This window comes from Lotus japonicus, chromosome 5 (genome assembly GCF_012489685.1).
Source record: "Lotus japonicus ecotype B-129 chromosome 5, LjGifu_v1.2".
Lineage (NCBI taxonomy): Eukaryota > Viridiplantae > Streptophyta > Magnoliopsida > Fabales > Fabaceae > Lotus > Lotus japonicus.
The window spans coordinates 55,409,056-55,428,102 of NC_080045.1; the positions used below are offsets into that span (position 1 = coordinate 55,409,056).

At 42.3% G+C, this 19,047-nt stretch overlaps 2 protein-coding genes across 2 annotated transcripts; both read left to right on the top strand.

Moving 5' to 3' along the window:
- Positions 1 to 1,696: 1,696 nt before the first annotated feature.
- LOC130717971 (uncharacterized) lies at positions 1,697 to 2,737 on the top strand. Its single transcript, XM_057568390.1, has one exon. It carries the CDS (start codon positions 1,768 to 1,770, stop codon positions 2,368 to 2,370), a length of 603 nt encoding a protein of 200 aa, XP_057424373.1. The 5' UTR covers positions 1,697 to 1,767; the 3' UTR covers positions 2,371 to 2,737.
- A 5,678-nt stretch (positions 2,738 to 8,415) lies between these two features.
- Positions 8,416 to 12,266, top strand: LOC130717970 (probable beta-D-xylosidase 2). The gene is made up of 7 exons (XM_057568389.1): positions 8,416 to 8,875; positions 9,247 to 9,525; positions 9,757 to 9,926; positions 10,013 to 10,110; positions 10,235 to 10,585; positions 10,711 to 11,124; positions 11,294 to 12,266. The coding sequence occupies exons 1-7, from the start codon at positions 8,483 to 8,485 to the stop codon at positions 11,899 to 11,901; spliced, it is 2,313 nt and encodes a 770-aa protein (XP_057424372.1). The 5' UTR covers positions 8,416 to 8,482; the 3' UTR covers positions 11,902 to 12,266.
- The last annotated feature ends 6,781 nt before the right edge of the window (positions 12,267 to 19,047 follow it).

Below are 19,047 nucleotides of genomic sequence, written 5' to 3' on the forward strand. Positions count from 1 at the left end.
TGTGAAATCGCAAGGACGAAGTGAACAATCTATTTCGCATGAGGAAAGCAATGGAATCGTTCTCTCCGGATCTGATCTGACATCGATTTTGTTCTTGGTTTGGTTTATGTTCATCTTACTGAAAAATTAGGGTTCTATGTTCATCTTACTGAAAAATTAGGGTTCTGACTATGTTCATCTTACTGAAATTAGGGTTCTATGTTCATGAAAATAGGGTCTCTGCAAAACCCGGTGTAACCGACCCGACCCGCCCGTTACCCGACCAACCCGAAACCGATCCAAACCGACACATCTCATGGTCGGTTACGGGCCCAGTTTTATGCCATGCGGGTTCGGTCGGTGGAGCTTTTTGGGCCCGAAACCGACCGAACCCGACCGGTGGACACCCCTACCTCTCAGTTGTGCTTCTCCTTCCCATAGTTGATTTAATTGTTTTGTTCTATTGTTCTAATTCTTGTTCAAAGTGTATGTTGAACTTGTTATTGTTTTTTGAGCATATTCCGGAAGAATTGTGGCTTATTATGTTGTTATGTGCCGACCCCAAATTCTCTTGAAACTTTTATATAAGTAGGTAAGGGTTGATCAAGAGAGTATAAAATAAATGTAGTAGTAGTAGGAGTAGGAGGAGGGTTTGTCATGCTAAGTTTGAAGACAAAATTCCCTTGAGTTATGCCATATAACTCGTGCCATCTTCCAGGAGGTCAAGGTCATGACCAAATTAATTTCTCACAATTCACGTCGTTGATTGCACATCAGATTAATGATAGCGTACAATACAGGGTACATAACCAATGCAGTGATTACCTAAATGTTCATGTCCTGTTCTATACAGGGTACATAACCAATGCAGTGATTACCTAAATGTTCATGTCCTGTTCTAGTTGACTACTACCACTCGACAGAAAATGGTTAAAAGGTTATGATTATAACCACCCACATGAGCCAAAAACTTGATTTTAATCAAGTGAGACGTCACTACCATAATATAAGCAAAATCCAAACAGAAAAAAGAGAGAAATTGAAGTGCTTAATTAGTAAGTAAGATTATATTATACTGCTTCACAAAGTCATGTACCACCGTACCAGTATACCACCCACATAATGTAATTAAATTAGTTAACAAGTTATAGTTCAACGGTTCCTTGATTAATTTCATTTTCTCTGTTAGGTAAATGGATTGGGCAAGAACTATCTTATGGAACTGCCACCAGAGTTATCTTTGGTCTCAATCTTCATCCTTGGCTACAAACAAGGGATTACAACCCCACCAAATTAATTAAGTATGGGAATTTGACTCGATTAATTAAGGAAATAAAAAGAACGTGGGAGAGACATTATTTCCCAAGTCAAAGTCTGAAAGTAATGTTATAACCTACCTCAATTTTAAGTTGTTCACGACCCACTACTGGTGTTGTGACATGATGTTTGCTCACATCGTCTCTTAACCATGAGGTCAAGACTCTATCACCATCCATGGGAATTAAGTATATTCGTGGTCAACTGTTTACCGCAAATACGAGCAGACGCAATGAAGGAATTAGTCATAGATGTCGACAATGAATATTTATCTGGTCTAGCAAAATACAAAAACTACCAAGTCCAACATTATGTGCGTCACGAGATGGAGCGGTTTAACAAACGTCAATCCTTCCTACTACACATATACATTTCCCAACTCCAATATAAACACAACCTTGTTATCTAATTCAGTTCAACTCAAATCAATTAACACTAACATCATTCTTTACAATTCTCATAACATACCCAATGGGTAACCAAATTTCACTTCGTCCCTCTGATGCAACCTGCAAAATTGTTTTCTGGGACGGTTCGGTTCGCAAATTTGACCAACCGGTAATGGTAGCAGAGCTCATGTTGGAGCACCCTCAACAAGTAGTGGTTGAGTTTCAAGAAGGTGTGAGCCAGAGAAGGCCAACTCCATTGCCTGCTGACAAGAAGCTGGACATGAACAAGGTCTATTTGATGGTTCCGATGAAGCGAGGCAAGCCGGTCGGTTTGAGCTGCGAAGAGAGTCGCCGGATTCTCTTGATGGTTAACTCTGCTCTGCATTCTAAGTATCTTGCTTGTTCTTCAGGGTTTATGCCCCGGCTTCCCAGTTTGTGCCAGAACACTAGCATTGTGGAGGCGGGAACCGGAGTTGGTCGGAGAAAGAAAGAAGTGGAGATGGAGGAGAAGGAGGAGAGGGACCAGTTTGCTGAGATTTTAGCAGAGATGTCAGAGGGGAGGCCAGAGTATTTGAGTTTAAGTAGGCAGTTGTCAGGGAAGGAGTGGAAGCCTAGCTTGGACACCATTAAGGAGAAGAATATTGAGAAAAAGCTCTCCCACTGGTTGTTTGTCAAGAGTTTCTAGTTGCTATGATTTTAAGTAGGGTTGCGATCAAACTACAACCGACACTTGTAATTTGTGGCGATTTAGTCTGGTTAAACAAAACTGTCCACAAATTGCAGGTGTTGGCTGAATGTTCAACAACTGAATGTCTATCCATCGTTTTTTCTTTTGTGTATGGTTAGTAATTCATGAAAATATTACAGCTTTATGTGGTGATTATATGTAAAGGAGTTAAAGAGAGTTTAGTTGTGGCATGCCTATTATGTGCATGTGTATTGTAGGTAATTAAGAGCCTTGTTTTTATATTGGAACTTTATGTACCTGAGTAGAGCTGCCCAAATGAAACTATTAACTATGAAGCCCTTTCTTCACGGGGCTCTTTGTTTAATTGAATTTCTTAGGCAAAATCAAAAGCTTTGGGAGCATTGATGAGACTAATATTGTTTGTTTACATCTAGACTTGTAGAGTATTAGAGGATATAGCAATATAAACTAAGCATCAATATGTAGAGAAGGAGAATGATATATAGATGGAAAATGATAAATGGATATTTGCTTTTATAGTGATTTCTCACTCTTATAAGTTTTAAAGAAAACATACAAACAGTTTCATGCACTATAATAATAAGTGTGTTTTTGAAACGCTTTCAAACTACAATAATCATGTTTTATGCCGTCTTTTAAACTCTACAACTTACAATGGTAATTTGCATTTTCCCCTAAATGTATAGTAAATCGAATGTCCATTCATCGCATCCCTAACAAAAATGCTTCTTTCAAACTTCTCCACCTCCACCTGGTGGAGACAGAAAGAAGGGACGAGAAAGTTAAAAGATATGATAGGTGATGTGATAGAAAATGCAAAGAAAGAAAAAAAAAACAAGAGCGGAAATGATATGTAAAATAAAGAGAGATGTGAGTATATCATACTCTAATTCCCTAATAGGCTTGTATATAACTTTAGTTGTTTTTTTTTGTCAATAATGAAAGTCTTTTTTTTGTCAAAAATAATGAAAGTCTTTTTTTTTTTTTGGTAAAAAAATAATGAAAGTCTTATATTAGAAGACGGGGTCGAGGCCCAAAACAGATACAAGCCAAAGCCCATAAGAACGTCAATCACGCGAGCTATTAGAAGTGGGCTACTGCTGGGCCCAAAATATTGTACTTTTCTACTGATGTTTAACCGGTCACAAACCTCCTTTCATATGACCCATATTGATCAATGAAACATGCCCCTTTGAAAAACAACCAGTCCCAAAAAGGCTTAATAGAGTACCATTAAAAAACACCACCCAAAGCCTTGGATTGGAATTCATGCTTGTGGCTGTAGAAAAGACTAAACAATGCTATAGTTGATTTTCATTTCTCTCTCAAACCCTCTTACACCACACCCACACACAAAAAGTTTACACTAGAAAACTTAATAGAATGAGAACTCTAGTTACTCCAATAATTTTTAGTGCTGATATACGAACATACACTTTTGTCATTCATACATTTAACAATCATTTTTTACAATTTTTAACCGCTAGAAACATTTAACTAAGTTGTATATCTATTTATAATATATAAATTCAGAAGCGCGCAGTGTTACGTTGACAACTCAGCGTTTAAATACTTCATTCTCTTGCCATGTCAGTATATTTACTTACGTGTCCATCCCCTTCTTTGATCAGGTTTGAGGCTAATGTTACATACTACTTACTTATGCTTTAGAGCTCCACATAACGTTTCTCAATCTCTAAAATTCTGCTGCCAACCGTTACAATCATTTGCATTCCAAACTTCAATTTTTCACCTTTATTGATTCCATGACTTTTTAACTGTTACATCTGCACCAAGCTTTATTATGTTCCCAACTTTGTATTCTCATTCCAACCAATTCCTTCATTTTATTTATGCTCTATCTACTTCCACCAGTCCAAAGCAGTTCTCTTACTACTCCCATCTATCCATAATCATCACTACTACTTACTTATATAGATGATTTCACGATTTAATAGAAAAGCGAGATGTGGCAAATGACACAACCGTGACAAGGTGAAGGAAGCAAGTGACATGCTCATGCCTCCTCTTTCCCAGCTTTGTATTCTCATTCCAATCAATTCCTTCATTTTATTTGTGTCTAATTATTAGATTTGTTGATCTGGTTTCAACACAATTTAATTGAAAAGTTAGTTATCAGATCATATAATTGCCCTGATTAAACACAATATTCTTCTTTGTCAGATTTGTTCGATGACGTGGTATTGCAGTAATTTAAGAAAACATATATATTTGATAAAAAAAAAAACAACATCATGAGAGGAGAGTGATGCTCATGCAATACAAAAGTGAGGAAAGTAACCTCGAAGCATGAGAGACCCGGTATATGTTCACACAAAGACATACTGCGTGCATTGATAGCAATTGTACCAAGCAAACCAAGTACCAGTATATCTCTAACTTTCAATTCAATCTATGTCATGTTTTTTACAAAAATAGATATGGAGGGAGAAGGGGCAGGTTAGGTATCCAATGAAAGAATATTTTCTATGTGAGCGATCATCACAAAAAAGGTATGCAATCTATTCCAATTCATATTTGATGTTTTATGGTCATATATGATATATCAGTTAATTTTTAGTCAATTCTTTTGACAGAGAACAATAATACTTTGCAAGAGGACCATTCGTCCTGTGTATTACAGCTCTTTACTAGCATTACAGCCTGAGTCACTGGCTTCATCACAATTTTCTTTCCACTATATTTTTGGAGTGCATTGTTTATGATCCTTTGATTTTGAAACTCCTATCTAAAATTGATAGTTGAAACTTGGAAGGGAATATTTGATTGATAATATGTAAATTTTGCTATTCGTTCATAGTTTTTCAGGGGAAATAAATGGAAAAAAATTGATTTTTTCTCACCGGGTCAAATAAAAATTTCCTATAGAGAATTATTCATAATTTTGACTAAAGAAAAGAAAGACCGGAATGAAACAAAATTATTTTAACACCTAATGTCCTAATGGACCACCAACACACTTAATTTTTTTTTAATTCGGAAAACTAAATAGAAAATAAGGCGCACTAAAGAACCCTTAGGAATTCCTCAATAAGAGAGTCTCTAATTCAAAAAAAAGATCATTTAAGCTACGGACACTTTCGGATGAAGAAAACGCACCCAACCTAACCATTCTGAATTGCAAGAGCAAAGGATCAAATTCACTGACACTACCCCATCCCAGCTAAGCAACGACCTGATCTCCCCAATAATGGGAAAAAATATCAGACTATCACCACCTACTAGAGAGTCTAAAAGACCCCCCACAATCAACCTCACAAACCACAACCCTCCAACCTCGATTGCATGTTAGAGTGAGCCTTTCTCACAAGGCAATCGCCTCAGCCAGCCTCCTTTCTTGAAGTTAAAAAACTCACAGAGATATACCATTCATGATCATCACGAACAAAACCGCCACTATGCATACAACTCTCCACCTCCTTAAAGCTACCATCGACATTGAGCTTGACTCAACCCACCAGCAGAGAATGCCAACAAACGCTCATATCCTCACAAGTTGAACCTAAGAGACGAGGGTCACAGAAACGCTAGAAATCATCATGGTCGTGAAAAATATGTCGCCAAGCCTCGTGCGTCGTCCAAGGAGACTCCTCAAAGATCATGTTGTTATGCCATATCCAAATCCTCCGCAGTAACACATTAATTAATCTCATTGTTGCTACAATCTTGGTTACAAACTCAAACCAAATGGTCCAATTTTTATATCCAATTTTTTTCGCCGCGCATCGCGCGGGTTTAAGTCTAGTTTAAAGGATGTTAACTCAAAATTAATGTTAGAGCATAATTTTTGTTTTTTTCCTTTCCACTCACACTTTCAAATTATTATATCAATTTAGGCAGTGAAATAGAGTGAAATGGAGGAGATGAAAAGTATTTTCACTCAATATTTCATTCAAAATAAGGTACAATATATCCTTTTTATAGAAAGTTTTCATTACAAAGCAATAACAAAATATTAAAAACTTAATCATGAAAGACTATAGAGTCTAGACAGTTCCCTTTTTAGAGTTTGCATTCAACTTGCTTGCTTCACTAAAAGATTTCCGCTTCTACAATATTTATGTTGTTCCCTCAAATACTAAGCTATGAAGGAGAAGTTTTGATCCAGTATGATAACATGTAGTGCCTAGCTACAAAAAATTGCCACAGCCTCAAATTCATTGCCATAGCTTGCTTTGGGTTTGGGTTATTATCTGAGCCGGCCAAAAGCTTTTGTCTCAGATCAGACATCACTTGTAAGTGAAGCTACTCTCAACCACCTAGCACTTCTGAAAATGTCTAAACTGAAATTGGTGAAGGACCAACATTAATTTTATTGTAATTTAACCTCTGCTTTTATCTAATTTCCGTTGGACCTGACTCCACCAGATGGTTTAATTTGATGTCTCTCATTTTTCAAGCTATTTCAGTTTTAGTCTATTTTATGAAGTTAACACTTCAACTAAGACTGAAAACTATTAGCCAACTCATGAATAATTAATCTAACTACCAATCTCGGCAATAATTGGAGTCAACTTGCAAACTATACTAGGCTAGCTATTTAATCGGGCTATAAACTAAAGCTTCTTTTAAACTTCTAAACTGGAATACAACATTAAAATTTGGACCACTTAATCATGTTATTGGCCAAGATAAGTTGAGCTTGCCACATAAATGTTAAGAAAATGTTGCCACCAAAGAAAGGAAAGTCAATCATATCCCCATGCGCTCTGTCTAACAAAACCCACATGTCCTAGTAACTAATGTCTAACAAGTAGGACCAACCATACCCTAGGAACAGAGTCACCATTCACCAATGCCCATACAAGTTTTGGATCAATATGCCAAGCTAATGCACCCATGCTCGTCAATCATCTAGTACACAAAATGAAGATATGTATAGTATTATCCACTATATCTATCAATAGTTTCAAATATATAAGACATTGACCATATTTTTTAAACACATTGATGAAATTATGAGTGCATGTTTGAAATTTCATTCGAAAATTAAAGTGAATGCAAAATTATAGCCGATAAAAGTAAAAGTTAAGAAAATTTATTTTTATTTACCATAATTTTGACTTTACTAGTGTTTTATGAGCGAGTTTCCAATCATGCATTCAAACAAATATATTTACTAAATAAATTAGGTCAATACCTCTTTAGGGGATAAAGATGGCATACTAGATTCTCCTATTGTATCAATGAGGGTAACTCAGTTGACAATTCAGGCTAAGTGTGTGGGAAGAACTTTTAAGTTTGATCCTCGCCAAGGGCGTAGCCAGAATGTTTGTAGGGGGGGGGGACTCAGATCGAAAAAATTATGAACATGTTTAGATACTTGATAGAAAATTACCAAGAAGCCAAAATTATAATGGGTAGAAGCAAAAATAAGAAAATTGATTGTGTATACCATGATTTTCTATTGTGTATCCAAACATTTACTATAGCTTACGAAGATTTAATAATTTTTTCACAAACACTATGTATGCAAATCAATTGATATATAAGTAAAAGAAATACATAATTAATTTGAGTACAATAATTAATCTACATTGTGAGTGATATAAAATTAAGGGTGTCTTGCTCAAGTGACCACCGGGGCCATATTTTTTTTATATGCTATTAGGATCAAAAACTTACAAGGTGGGGGTGACCATGGCATGGGAAGGTCACCCCTACCCTCTGCCCCTGATCCTCGCACAATACCATTAAGGAGAGGGATAAGGAACTTTAGTTGTGATCAAATCATAAATTTGGAATAATCGGCATTAGAAGAGGTGGTTTATACAACAACAACAAAAAAGGTTCCCCTGGTTGTTACTTGATTTGATTAATTAGCTTATTGATTTTTTTCTGTTAGTCACCAAAAATCTCACCAGCCAAGTTGCTTCATTTTCTAAATACTAGCTAACTGAAAAAAGAACATAATGGAAAATCCAATCACCAAATTGAGGGCCAACTTATAGCATTTGGATATGTCATCTCACCTATATATATTGTTCCCTCCATCCCATAACGTTTCAAACCACCAAAGCCTACATTCATCTACATTCATAGTACTCCTTTTTCTTCTCTTTCCCAAATGGATTCCATGTCCTTACCCCTCATCGCCATTCTCTTTCTCCTCCTCATTTCCGGCAGCCAGGCACGTGAGCCTTTCGCCTGTGATCCGAAGAACACAACCACGACGAACTTGCCATTTTGCCGGGCATCGCTGGTAACAGGAGCCAGGGTTAATGACATAATTGGAAGGTTGACACTACAAGAGAAGGTTAACTTGCTGGTGAACAATGCCGCGGCGGTTCCTAGGCTTGGAATCAAAGGCTATGAGTGGTGGTCGGAGGCACTACACGGTGTTTCAAATGTGGGTCCAGGAACCAAGTTTGGTGGCCAATTCCCTGCTGCAACTAGCTTCCCTCAAGTCATCACCACTGCTGCTTCATTCAATGCTTCATTGTGGGAAGCAATCGGACAGGTGAGCTTTAATCTCTGTTATTCTGTACCTTATTTGGTCACGTTATATGTTGTAGTTGGTATAGTTTTGGAGCTTTGCTTCTGTTTTCTACTTTTCTAAGTTAGATGGAATAGTTAGTACTTAATTAATACTAACAAAAGTAGTCTAGCAGATCATTTTTTTTCTTACAGTCTAGCAGATCATTGTCATCAAACTTTAAAAATATTAATTTAACTAATAACACAAATATTAATTTAACGAATAACAATAATATATCTACAAACTTTAAAAATACACCAATCTATAGCCAAATGTTTGATTTTAGGATGGATACTTTGATATATATACTCAAACCAGGGGTGAGAAAAACTAACAAACGAGGCTAATGGTAGGTTGTTTCGGATGAAGCAAGAGCAATGTACAATGGAGGTATGGGTGGGCTCACATATTGGAGCCCAAACGTCAACATATTCAGGGATCCACGATGGGGTCGTGGACAGGAGACTCCCGGTGAGGACCCAATTCTAGCCGGGAAGTATGCAGCTAGTTATGTAAGAGGACTACAGGGAACAAACCGTAGTCGGTTGAAGGTGGCTGCTTCTTGCAAGCACTTCACAGCTTATGATCTTGATAATTGGAACGGTGTGGATCGCTTTCACTTCAATGCAAAGGTATGTGCAAATTTTGGATAAGAGATTATTCTTGGAAAGTTATAGTGTGTGCCATTTTTTGAGTGGTTCACCGGTAACCCAATGTTAGTAGCCGTTGAATCATAATCGTTAATTAAAAATTGTCATATCAACGACTATTAATGTTGGATCACCAGTGGACCATCCACATTATAATTTCTCATTAAATTTATAATATTATGAGTAGAAGCTTATTTTGAGCTTGATTCATAGGTGAGCAAGCAGGACATAGAAGACACGTTCAATGTGCCATTCAGGATGTGTGTGAAGGAAGGTAATGTGGCGAGTGTGATGTGTTCTTATAATCAAGTTAATGGTGTCCCTACCTGTGCAGACGCCAACCTCCTCAAGAGAACTGTTCGTGGCCAATGGGGTCTTAATGGGTAAGATTACAGACACAGCCAAAAGGAATTACATATCTCAAGCAAATAAAACTTACCCTTTTGCTTTGCTATGAAATATAATTCAGGTACATTGTATCAGACTGTGACTCTGTTGGGGTGTTCTACACTAGCCAACATTACACATCAACACCAGAAGAAGCTGCTGCTGATGCCATTAAAGCAGGCTAGTTAATTCTTAATCTAATTAATTGGCTGATTTCTTCTACATTTATGCATATTTCATTAGTAATAGGAAAATTATGGAGCCACAAAATGGCTTAACTTGATATTTGATCATGTTATTACAGGCTTGGATTTGGATTGTGGGCCTTTCTTAGGGGCCCATACACAGAATGCTGTCAAGAGAGGCCTGTTAAGTGAAGCTGATGTGAATGTTGCATTAGCAAACACATTGACAGTTCAAATGAGGCTAGGGATGTTTGATGGCGAGCCATCAAGTCAAGCATATGGCAACCTTGGTCCAAGAGATGTGTGCACCCAACCTCACCAAGAGCTAGCCCTTGAAGCTGCTAGACAAGGGATTGTGCTCCTAAAGAACAGTGGTCCCTCTTTGCCTCTCTCCACTCGACGCCATCGCACCCTGGCTATCATTGGGCCCAATTCTAATGCCACTGTCACAATGATAGGAAACTATGCTGGTATGTCCTTTGTACAACAAAAATCTTGTTAATGCCTACAAAATGTGACCAAGACAAACTTAATTAAGGTCTAAAAAAGTGAGGCCAAGGGTTTCCTTATGACTTTTTCTTTCCTTGCTTATTAGGTATTGGTTGTAGATACACAAGCCCTTTAGAAGGAATAGGAAAGTACGCAAAGACTATCCACGAGCTCGGGTGTGCAAATGTGGCTTGCACTGATGACAAGCAATTCGGGTCAGCTCTGAATGCAGCTCGTCAAGCAGATGCGACGGTTCTAGTGATGGGCCTGGACCAGTCCATTGAGGCTGAAACCGTGGACCGGGCTGGCTTGCTTCTTCCCGGGCGTCAACAAGACCTTGTGTCAAAGGTAGCAGCTGCCTCTAAGGGCCCAACCATTTTGGTCTTAATGTCTGGTGGGCCTGTGGATATAACTTTTGCAAAGAATGACCCACGAATTGTGGGCATCTTGTGGGCTGGATATCCTGGTCAAGCTGGTGGTGCTGCCATTGCAGATGTCTTATTTGGAACAACTAATCCTGGTTTGTCAATAATTCCTCTTTCTCACTTCACTCATATTTTCAGTTCTCATAAGGCCCATTGTATGCCCAATTGAGCTATATGTATAAATGCATAGATGCTTTGATTATAATTATAACATGGGTATGGACAAAAAGAATATAAAAACCTGACATGATGTTTCAATTTCAGGGGCAAGGCTACCAATGACATGGTACCCACAAGGCTACATTCAAAACTTGCCAATGACAAACATGGCAATGAGACCAAGCCGACCCACAGGGTACCCAGGAAGAACCTATCGATTCTACAAAGGTCCTGTGGTGTATCCATTTGGTTATGGATTGTCCTACACCCACTTTGTTCACACACTAGCTAGTGCACCCAAAGTGGTGTCTGTGCCTGTAGATGGCCATCGCCATGGAAATGTCTCAAACATTTCAAACAAGGCAATTAGAGTGACACATGCACGGTGTGGCAAGCTTTCTGTTAGCCTTCAAGTTGATGTTAAAAATGCTGGGTCCATAGATGGCACTCACACTTTGTTAGTGTTCACAACACCACCTAGAGGTAATGGTCATTGGGCACCGCGCAAGCAACTAGTGGCGTTTGAGAAAGTTCATATTCCTGCTAAGGCTCAGCGGAGAGTGCGAGTTAACATTCATGTTTGCAAGCTTCTGAGTGTGGTTGATAGGTCTGGTATAAGGAGAATCCCAATGGGGGAACACAGGTTTCAAATTGGTGATATTGAACATTCTCTGTCACTTCAAGCAAAAACACTTGGAGTCATCAAATCCTGAAATTTTGGGGAAACAATGAGAATATCACACAGCTAAACAACCTCAATCTATACATAATTGAATAATAGATATATAATGTGGGAGGGGCAATTGAAGTTTCACCTTTCAACAGCTTGCTTGAGGTCTTGGTCATCAATTCAAACTGCAAATTGTTGATGTGTTATGGCTTCGAAGACAGGACATTAGTTTTTGATAGATTCATCAATTCATCAACCACAATCAAATAATGTAATGGTGTTGATTGCAATTTTGTTTGCCATTCTTTTTGTCTGTATAGTTACTAATATAGGACAATATACTTTTTTTTAATAATATAATTGTAAGATTTGTCGTAATCAAGGGATTCATATCATGATGTTCACGAAACAATTTTGAATGCATCAAAGAAATAACTTTTAGATCAAATGAAGACTACTTTTTTCTCATCTCCACTGCAGAACCTAAGTCATCAAAATTAGAAATATAAAAACAGCAGCAAAGTAGTTTGTAGGTAATGCAACATGTACCTTGTCTAGCACACCGCATGATAAAAAGCCTCAAGATGAGGATTAGTAGGTCATGTTATTGTTAGGTGTGGGCTTAAGTGATTTGGTGGGCTAATGGGTTGTTGGCTTTAGTGATACGGTGGGCAAATGGGCTTGGTCTTGCATTTCTTAATAAAAAAAAAATTAGTTGTGCGGATTATCTTTTTTTTTTTTTAAAGTTGTGCGGTTGCATTCCAAGTTTATCAAATTGTGCGGATTATCTTGATAAACTTGGAATGCAAAAGACTACTGGACTGGGCGAGCCCCTAGAGGGGCAACGCCCAGCATGTATCCCGCCCTGAGGCGGGGCCCTGACCTTCAGATGGGCCTTGATCTCGGAGGCCCAATTGGCCCAATAGGTAGTACCCAAGCTCTATAAATAGGAGGTAGTTATCAATTGTAAGGGACTTTTGGCTCATTTGATAAAATAACACATGAAATTCAGCATTCTCTCTCTTACTCTCTCTCCCTAGCACAATCTCTCTACCCTTTGGTACTATACCTTCCCTCAATGTTCATTCCCAGAACATTTGGCGCCGTCTGTGGGGACTCGAAAACTTTCTACTCCCATTCACGTGGATTGATTGTGCATGAAGTTACCTCTGATTGTGATTAGGCAATTCTCTGGTTTTCTGATTTTGATTCTGTGACTAGTGTTGGTTCTCCGATCGAGTTTGCATCGTTTCTGGTTTGGATGGAGACTCGACGCAGGAGGCAGCATCATTCACCAATGCGACAGCGGATTTCGCCGCCTCGGCGGCCTCATCGTGTGGACCTGGATTCTCCGGTACGAACGACAGGAGTACAGTCGCCTTCTCCTCTTCCATCACCACCACCTCCTCCATCGCCTTCACAGGTGGGATCTCTGGAGCGCTCACCAGAGAATTCACCTGCTCCGGAGCAACAGCCGGCGGTGACACAGGAGCAATGGCGCCATTTGATGCGCAGTATTGGCAACATCCAGCAGCGGAATGAGCATCTACAGGCTCAGTTAGATTTCTACCGTCGCGAGCAGCGAGATGATGGAAGCAGAGAAGCAGACTCCGTGGCTGAGTTCCGTCCGTTCTCGGAAGATGTTGAGAATGTGGTGATTCCGGATAACATGAAAACGTTAGTTCTGGATTCTTACAGCGGAGATTCCGATCCGAAAGATCATCTTCTGTATTTTAATACGAAGATGGTGATAATTGCGGCGTCAGATGCGGTGAAGTGCAGGATGTTTCCATCGACGTTCAAATCGACGGCGATGGCGTGGTTCACAACTTTGCCGCGTGGATCGATTTCAAATTTCAGAGACTTCTCATCCAAGTTTCTAGTGCAATTCTCGGCAAATAAGAATCAGCCGGTGACAATCAATGACCTATACAATATTCGCCAGCAGGAAGGGGAGTCACTGAAAGAGTACATGGCAAGGTATAGCGCGGCGTCGGTAAAGGTAGAGGACGAGGAGCCTCGAGCTTGTGCTTTAGCATTTAAAAACGGTTTGCTGCCGGGAGGGTTGAACAGCAAATTGACACGTAAGCCGGCGCGCTCGATGGGAGAGATGCGTGCTCGTGCCAGCACTTATATTCTCGACGAGGAGGACGACGCTTTCAAAAGAAAGCGCGCGAAGTTGGAAAAGGGCGACACGTCGCCCAAGCGCGTGAAAAAAGATAGGAGCGGCGAAGATAAGGGGGAAGGCAAACAGCAGAGGCCGGGTAAGGGGAAGTCGGTATTCAAACCGACCAAGGAACAGTTGTATCCACGGCGCGATGATTATGAACAACGTCGGCCTTGGCAATCTAAGTCTCATCGCCAGCGGGAGGAAACTGATATGGTGATGAACACAGATGTATCGGATACGCTCCGAGGGGCAAGCGACGCAAATCTAGTGGATGAGCCGGAGGCCCCAAAGTATCAGCCACGGGACGCCAATCCCAAGAAGTGGTGCGAGTTCCACCAGTCCGCCGGGCATGATACGGATGACTGTTGGACTTTGCAGCGGGAGATTGACAAGTTGATTCGGGCGGGATATCAAGGAAATCGTCAAGGCCAGTGGCGCAATGGAGGCGATCAAAACAAAGCGCACAAGCGGGAAGAGGAGCGAGCGGACACTAAGGGCAAGAAAAAACAAGAATCAGCGGCTATCGCCACAAAAGGGGCTGATGACACGTTCGCTCGACACTCAGGACCGCCCGTCGGGACCATCAACACCATCGCCGGGGGATTTGGCGGCGGTGGCGACACTCACGCGGCGCGTAAACGCCATGTTCGTGCCGTAAATTCCGTTCATGAGGTCGCTTTTGGATTCGTACACCCTGACATAACAATCTCGATGGCGGACTTTGAGGGGATAAAGCCTCATAAGGACGACCCGATTGTGGTGCAGTTAAGGATGAACAGTTTCAACATTAGAAGGGTACTCCTGGATCAGGGTAGTTCGGCTGATATTATCTATGGTGATGCATTTGACAAGTTGGGACTAACTGACAATGATCTAACTCCATACGCGGGAACCTTGGTAGGTTTCGCGGGGGAGCAAGTAATGGTGCGGGGATACATTGATCTAGACACAATATTTGGGGAAGACGAGTGTGCTAGGGTTTTGAAGGTAAGGTATCTGGTTCTCCAGGTGGTAGCATCCTACAATGTCATCATTGGGCGAAATACGTTGAATCGCCTTTGTGCTGTAATTTCGACAGCCCACTTGGCGGTCAAGTATCCGCTAAGCAGTGGAAAGGTGGGAAAGCTGAAAGTGGACCAGAAGATGGCGAGGGAGTGTTACAATAATTGCCTTAACTTGTACGGCAAGAAGAGTGCGTTGGTTGGTCATAGATGTTATGAAATCGAAGCTTCGGATGAAAATCTCGATTAGGAGGTGAGCAAATTCTGGCGAGCACGTTTGCTTTGGCGAGCTAGTGTTGTTGGCGATGGAGTTCGACGGCGAGAGAATGTCGTTGGTGTTGGAATCTAGCAAGCACGTTTTACTCCGGCGGCGGAATTCTGGTGGGCACGTTTTATTTTGGCCATGGAAGTTTGGCGAGTAAAGCGTTGCTATGGTTAAGATCGCTGGCCAACAAATTTTTCCAATTCCTTCAAACTTTTCCTCCGTCTTTCATTTGATTCCCTTCTCAGTTGTTGTATTTCCTAATTTTCTTATTTTGAAGTTGGTATTAAAAGTTATATTGTCTTCACTGGTTTTGATTCAGATAGAGAGGAGCAAATCGGATCAAAGAGAAAGAGCGGGTGAATTGGGGCACACCATTAAAGTTTTGTGAAACTTGGAAGACTTCCATAAGCGGTTTGTTATTGGGTGGGACAAGCTCCTGATGGCGCGATTTAGTTACAAAGTGAAACAAGTTTCACGATGAACTAAATTAGCCCCGGAAAAGCCCACGTAACAACCGGATTCATTGGCGATGTGTGGGGTACAAATTGCCCATTCTACTGAGCACCGCTTTGGTAATCCAACTGGCCATTGGAACCCAAAGCACTTTGCGTCCCGAAATGGGACGATCACACCAAGGGTGGCGACCTACCGCTAGGGTGGTGACCTCATGCCAAAGGGTGGCGACCAAACGCTATGGGTGGCGACCTGTAAGACTCAGTTTAGACACACAAAAGTCGCCAAAAGGGTGGCGACCTCACGCTAAGGGTGGCGACCTACCGCAAGAGGGTCGCGACCTACCGCAAGAGGGTTGCGACCTACCGCTAAAGGGTCGCGACCTACCGCCAAAAATGAGGGTAGCGACCTACCGCAAAATGGTGGCGACCTACCGCAAGAGGGTCGCGACCTACCGCAAGAGGGTTGCGACCTACCGCCAAAAATGAGGGTAGCGACCTACCGCAAAATAGTGGCGAGCAAGTCAAACTAATTTCTTATAAGGCTAAAGCAAGATGGTGATGACGATGCGGCGGCGACTAAAAAATGTTTGGCGGAAGCATTCCAACATGATTTACAAAATATCCAACGGCGATATAAAAAGCTATGGCGAAGGGTTGCTTAAACATAGACGAATGGCGGAAAAGTACACTACAAGGTGACAGTAAAAGCTAAAGTAATGTTAAAATTACATTATTCATTGTTTTCTTTCTCCTGTTCTTCTTCAGTCGCTGTCCAGAGGTTTTGGTCAATCAGGGGAGGATCGTCGGGACCAACCAGTCCTGCGGTGGTTATCTCTTTCATTACTCCCATGGCGCTAAAGTCAAAGTTCGGGTACAAATGTTGGGCCTGATCTTTGGCGAGGTAGAAACCGCGCTCGCGGTTGTCAAGGGCGATGTCAGCGGCTTGTTCCCTCGCCTCAATGGCTTTGGCCTTCTCAGTCGCCAGCTCGTCCTCTAGACTTTTGATCTTTGTTAGTTGGGAAGCAATCTCAGCATCTTTCGTGGCGAGGGCCTCGGCGTGGGTTTCGGTTGCTTTCTTGATCTCCTCGGATGTAGCCTGCATCACCGCCTCCATGTCAGATTTCGCCAAGGCCAAGGACTCCGCAGACTTTTTCTCTTGCTCCGCCAACGCTTTTTTCACTAACTCCAGCTCAGCGCACAGAACGGCAAGCTCTGACTCCTTAGCAATCAGCGCCTCGCCTCGGGCGATCAAGTCCTTCTCAGCTTGCTCTTTCTCCTTCTTGCAAGCTTGAAGGCTTGCATCAAGCTCATCTGCTTCTTCCTTCATCAGCGCCAGCTGATCCTCCAGCTCGCCGATTTTAATCCCCGCCGTGCCAATCATCTTGTCGGCATAGACTTTGTCTTTTCCTGCCTGCGTCGCTAGTTTGTCGAAACGCTTTTCCCAAGCAGCGGCGGCTTCTTGATGCTTAGCACTTTCGGCCTTCAACCGCTCAGCTTCAATGTTGGCGGCATTGAACTTCTCAAACGTGTGAGCAAATATGCATCCAGCGCGTAGGAGGCAAGCAAGAGTCTCCTCCTTGGTGTCATTCAGGCCCCGACTTAGAACTTCTTTTTCTATGACGTCACGGTTGAGACCAGCAAGTAAGAATTCTGAGGGTTCAACGGCGTTGGGGAGCATATTATAATAGCTTGAAGAACCGACCTCGGGAGCAGGGGCTTGTTCAATTTGAGCCGCTTCAGAGGTAGTGGCAGCGCCAGGACAGGATTTTTCCCCTTGATGAGGCGGGGAAGGCATGGAGCCCGCATCACGTGTTGAGGGCGGGCTAAGAGGCGCCTCTTGGCGAGGGGGAGACATTGGGGTTTCATTTTCTTTTTCCTTCTCTCCAATAGGAGTGTCGGAAGACGCAGCAGCTTTTGTGGCGTTAACGCCGGCGGAGGCGGCTGTGGCGCCAACAGAAGACTCAGCGGCAACAGCAGCGGTCGCACCGGCGGAGGCAGGAGTAGAAGCTGGTACGGCGGTTGGCTCGGTGGCTGCGGCGACGGAGGCTTCAGCGACATTTTTGCCTTTAGGCGCAGCAGCAGTGGTGGGCTGAGCGCCAGGGTTGGATGTGCCGGCGCCGGAGGAGGTTTTGGCCAATCTTCTCCTCTTGGGAGCTTTGGTGCTCTCGGCTTGGTTCTCAGCACCGCCCCGTTTTTTCGCGTCGCCCTCAGTGTTGAATTTTGGGGAAAAGCGAGCCATTCTCCTCTCGCGGGCCTTCAGGAGCTCGGCGTTCGTGAAATTCATATCTTCTGTAACAATAAAAAAAACGATCAGTGACAACATAGGAGTCGAGAAAGGAAATGTCAATAATAAAAGTGAGCTATGGGCAACCTAAATATTTGGGAATTCTTGAGAGGTCAGCGCCCTCAAGGACTGTTGTGCAGTCAAGGATGGGAAGTGGGGCAAGGAGATTAAGAAAGGCTTTATCGTTGGCGGACAAGGATTCCTCTGAAGGATCGGTGATCCCGTTGGGCTTCTCCGTCCAGTAAAGAGGAAAGAGGGCGGTCCCGTCTCTGAGGGTGAATGCCTCTGGGTAGGCGGGATGAACCGCCACACGGAAGTACTTTCGTGCGAAGGAGGACTTCGCGTTACTTTTGTGAGGATGCAAACACTTCCGGCCGGCCCGGGCCTTCAAGGAAATCCATCCTTTGTTTTTGATGGACTTGGGGTCGACGTCGTAAAGGTAGAAGAAACTGGTGGGGGATGGGGCGATGCCGACAGCGGCGCTTAGGATTTCAAAACATCGAATGAAAGCCCAGGCGTTAGGGTGGAGTTGACAGGGAGCCGCGTTGATGTCGCGGAGGACGGTTTGGACAAAGGGCGAGAAAGGAAGCCTGATTCCAAGCTCGCTAAACATGTATTCGTACGCAAAGAAAAAATGGGATCTCTTTACGTCGCCGTCTGGCTTGTGGAGCCAGGGGCGATCCCCGGGACTGCAAACCCAGATCCTGAGTTTGGCGTTAAACTCATCGTCATTGGACAAGCCACCCAGGGAGTTCACAAATTGCACAATGGGATCACTGTCTTGGAAGATGGAAGGTTGATCTATAGCCTCGTGTTTGGGGGCTACTTGGACTGGAAGGGGCAGAGTGGCGTAGGTTTTTAGGCGGTGAGCTGGGATCTCCGGAACCTCTAAACGGAGGCCGCCGGCAGCGGTGGAGTCAGGGTCGCTTTCGGAGGAGGAAGAAGAGTGATTAGGGGAGGTAGGGTTTGAAGCCATTTTTAGAAGACAGTGAAGTGAAAGAAAGGAAAAGATAA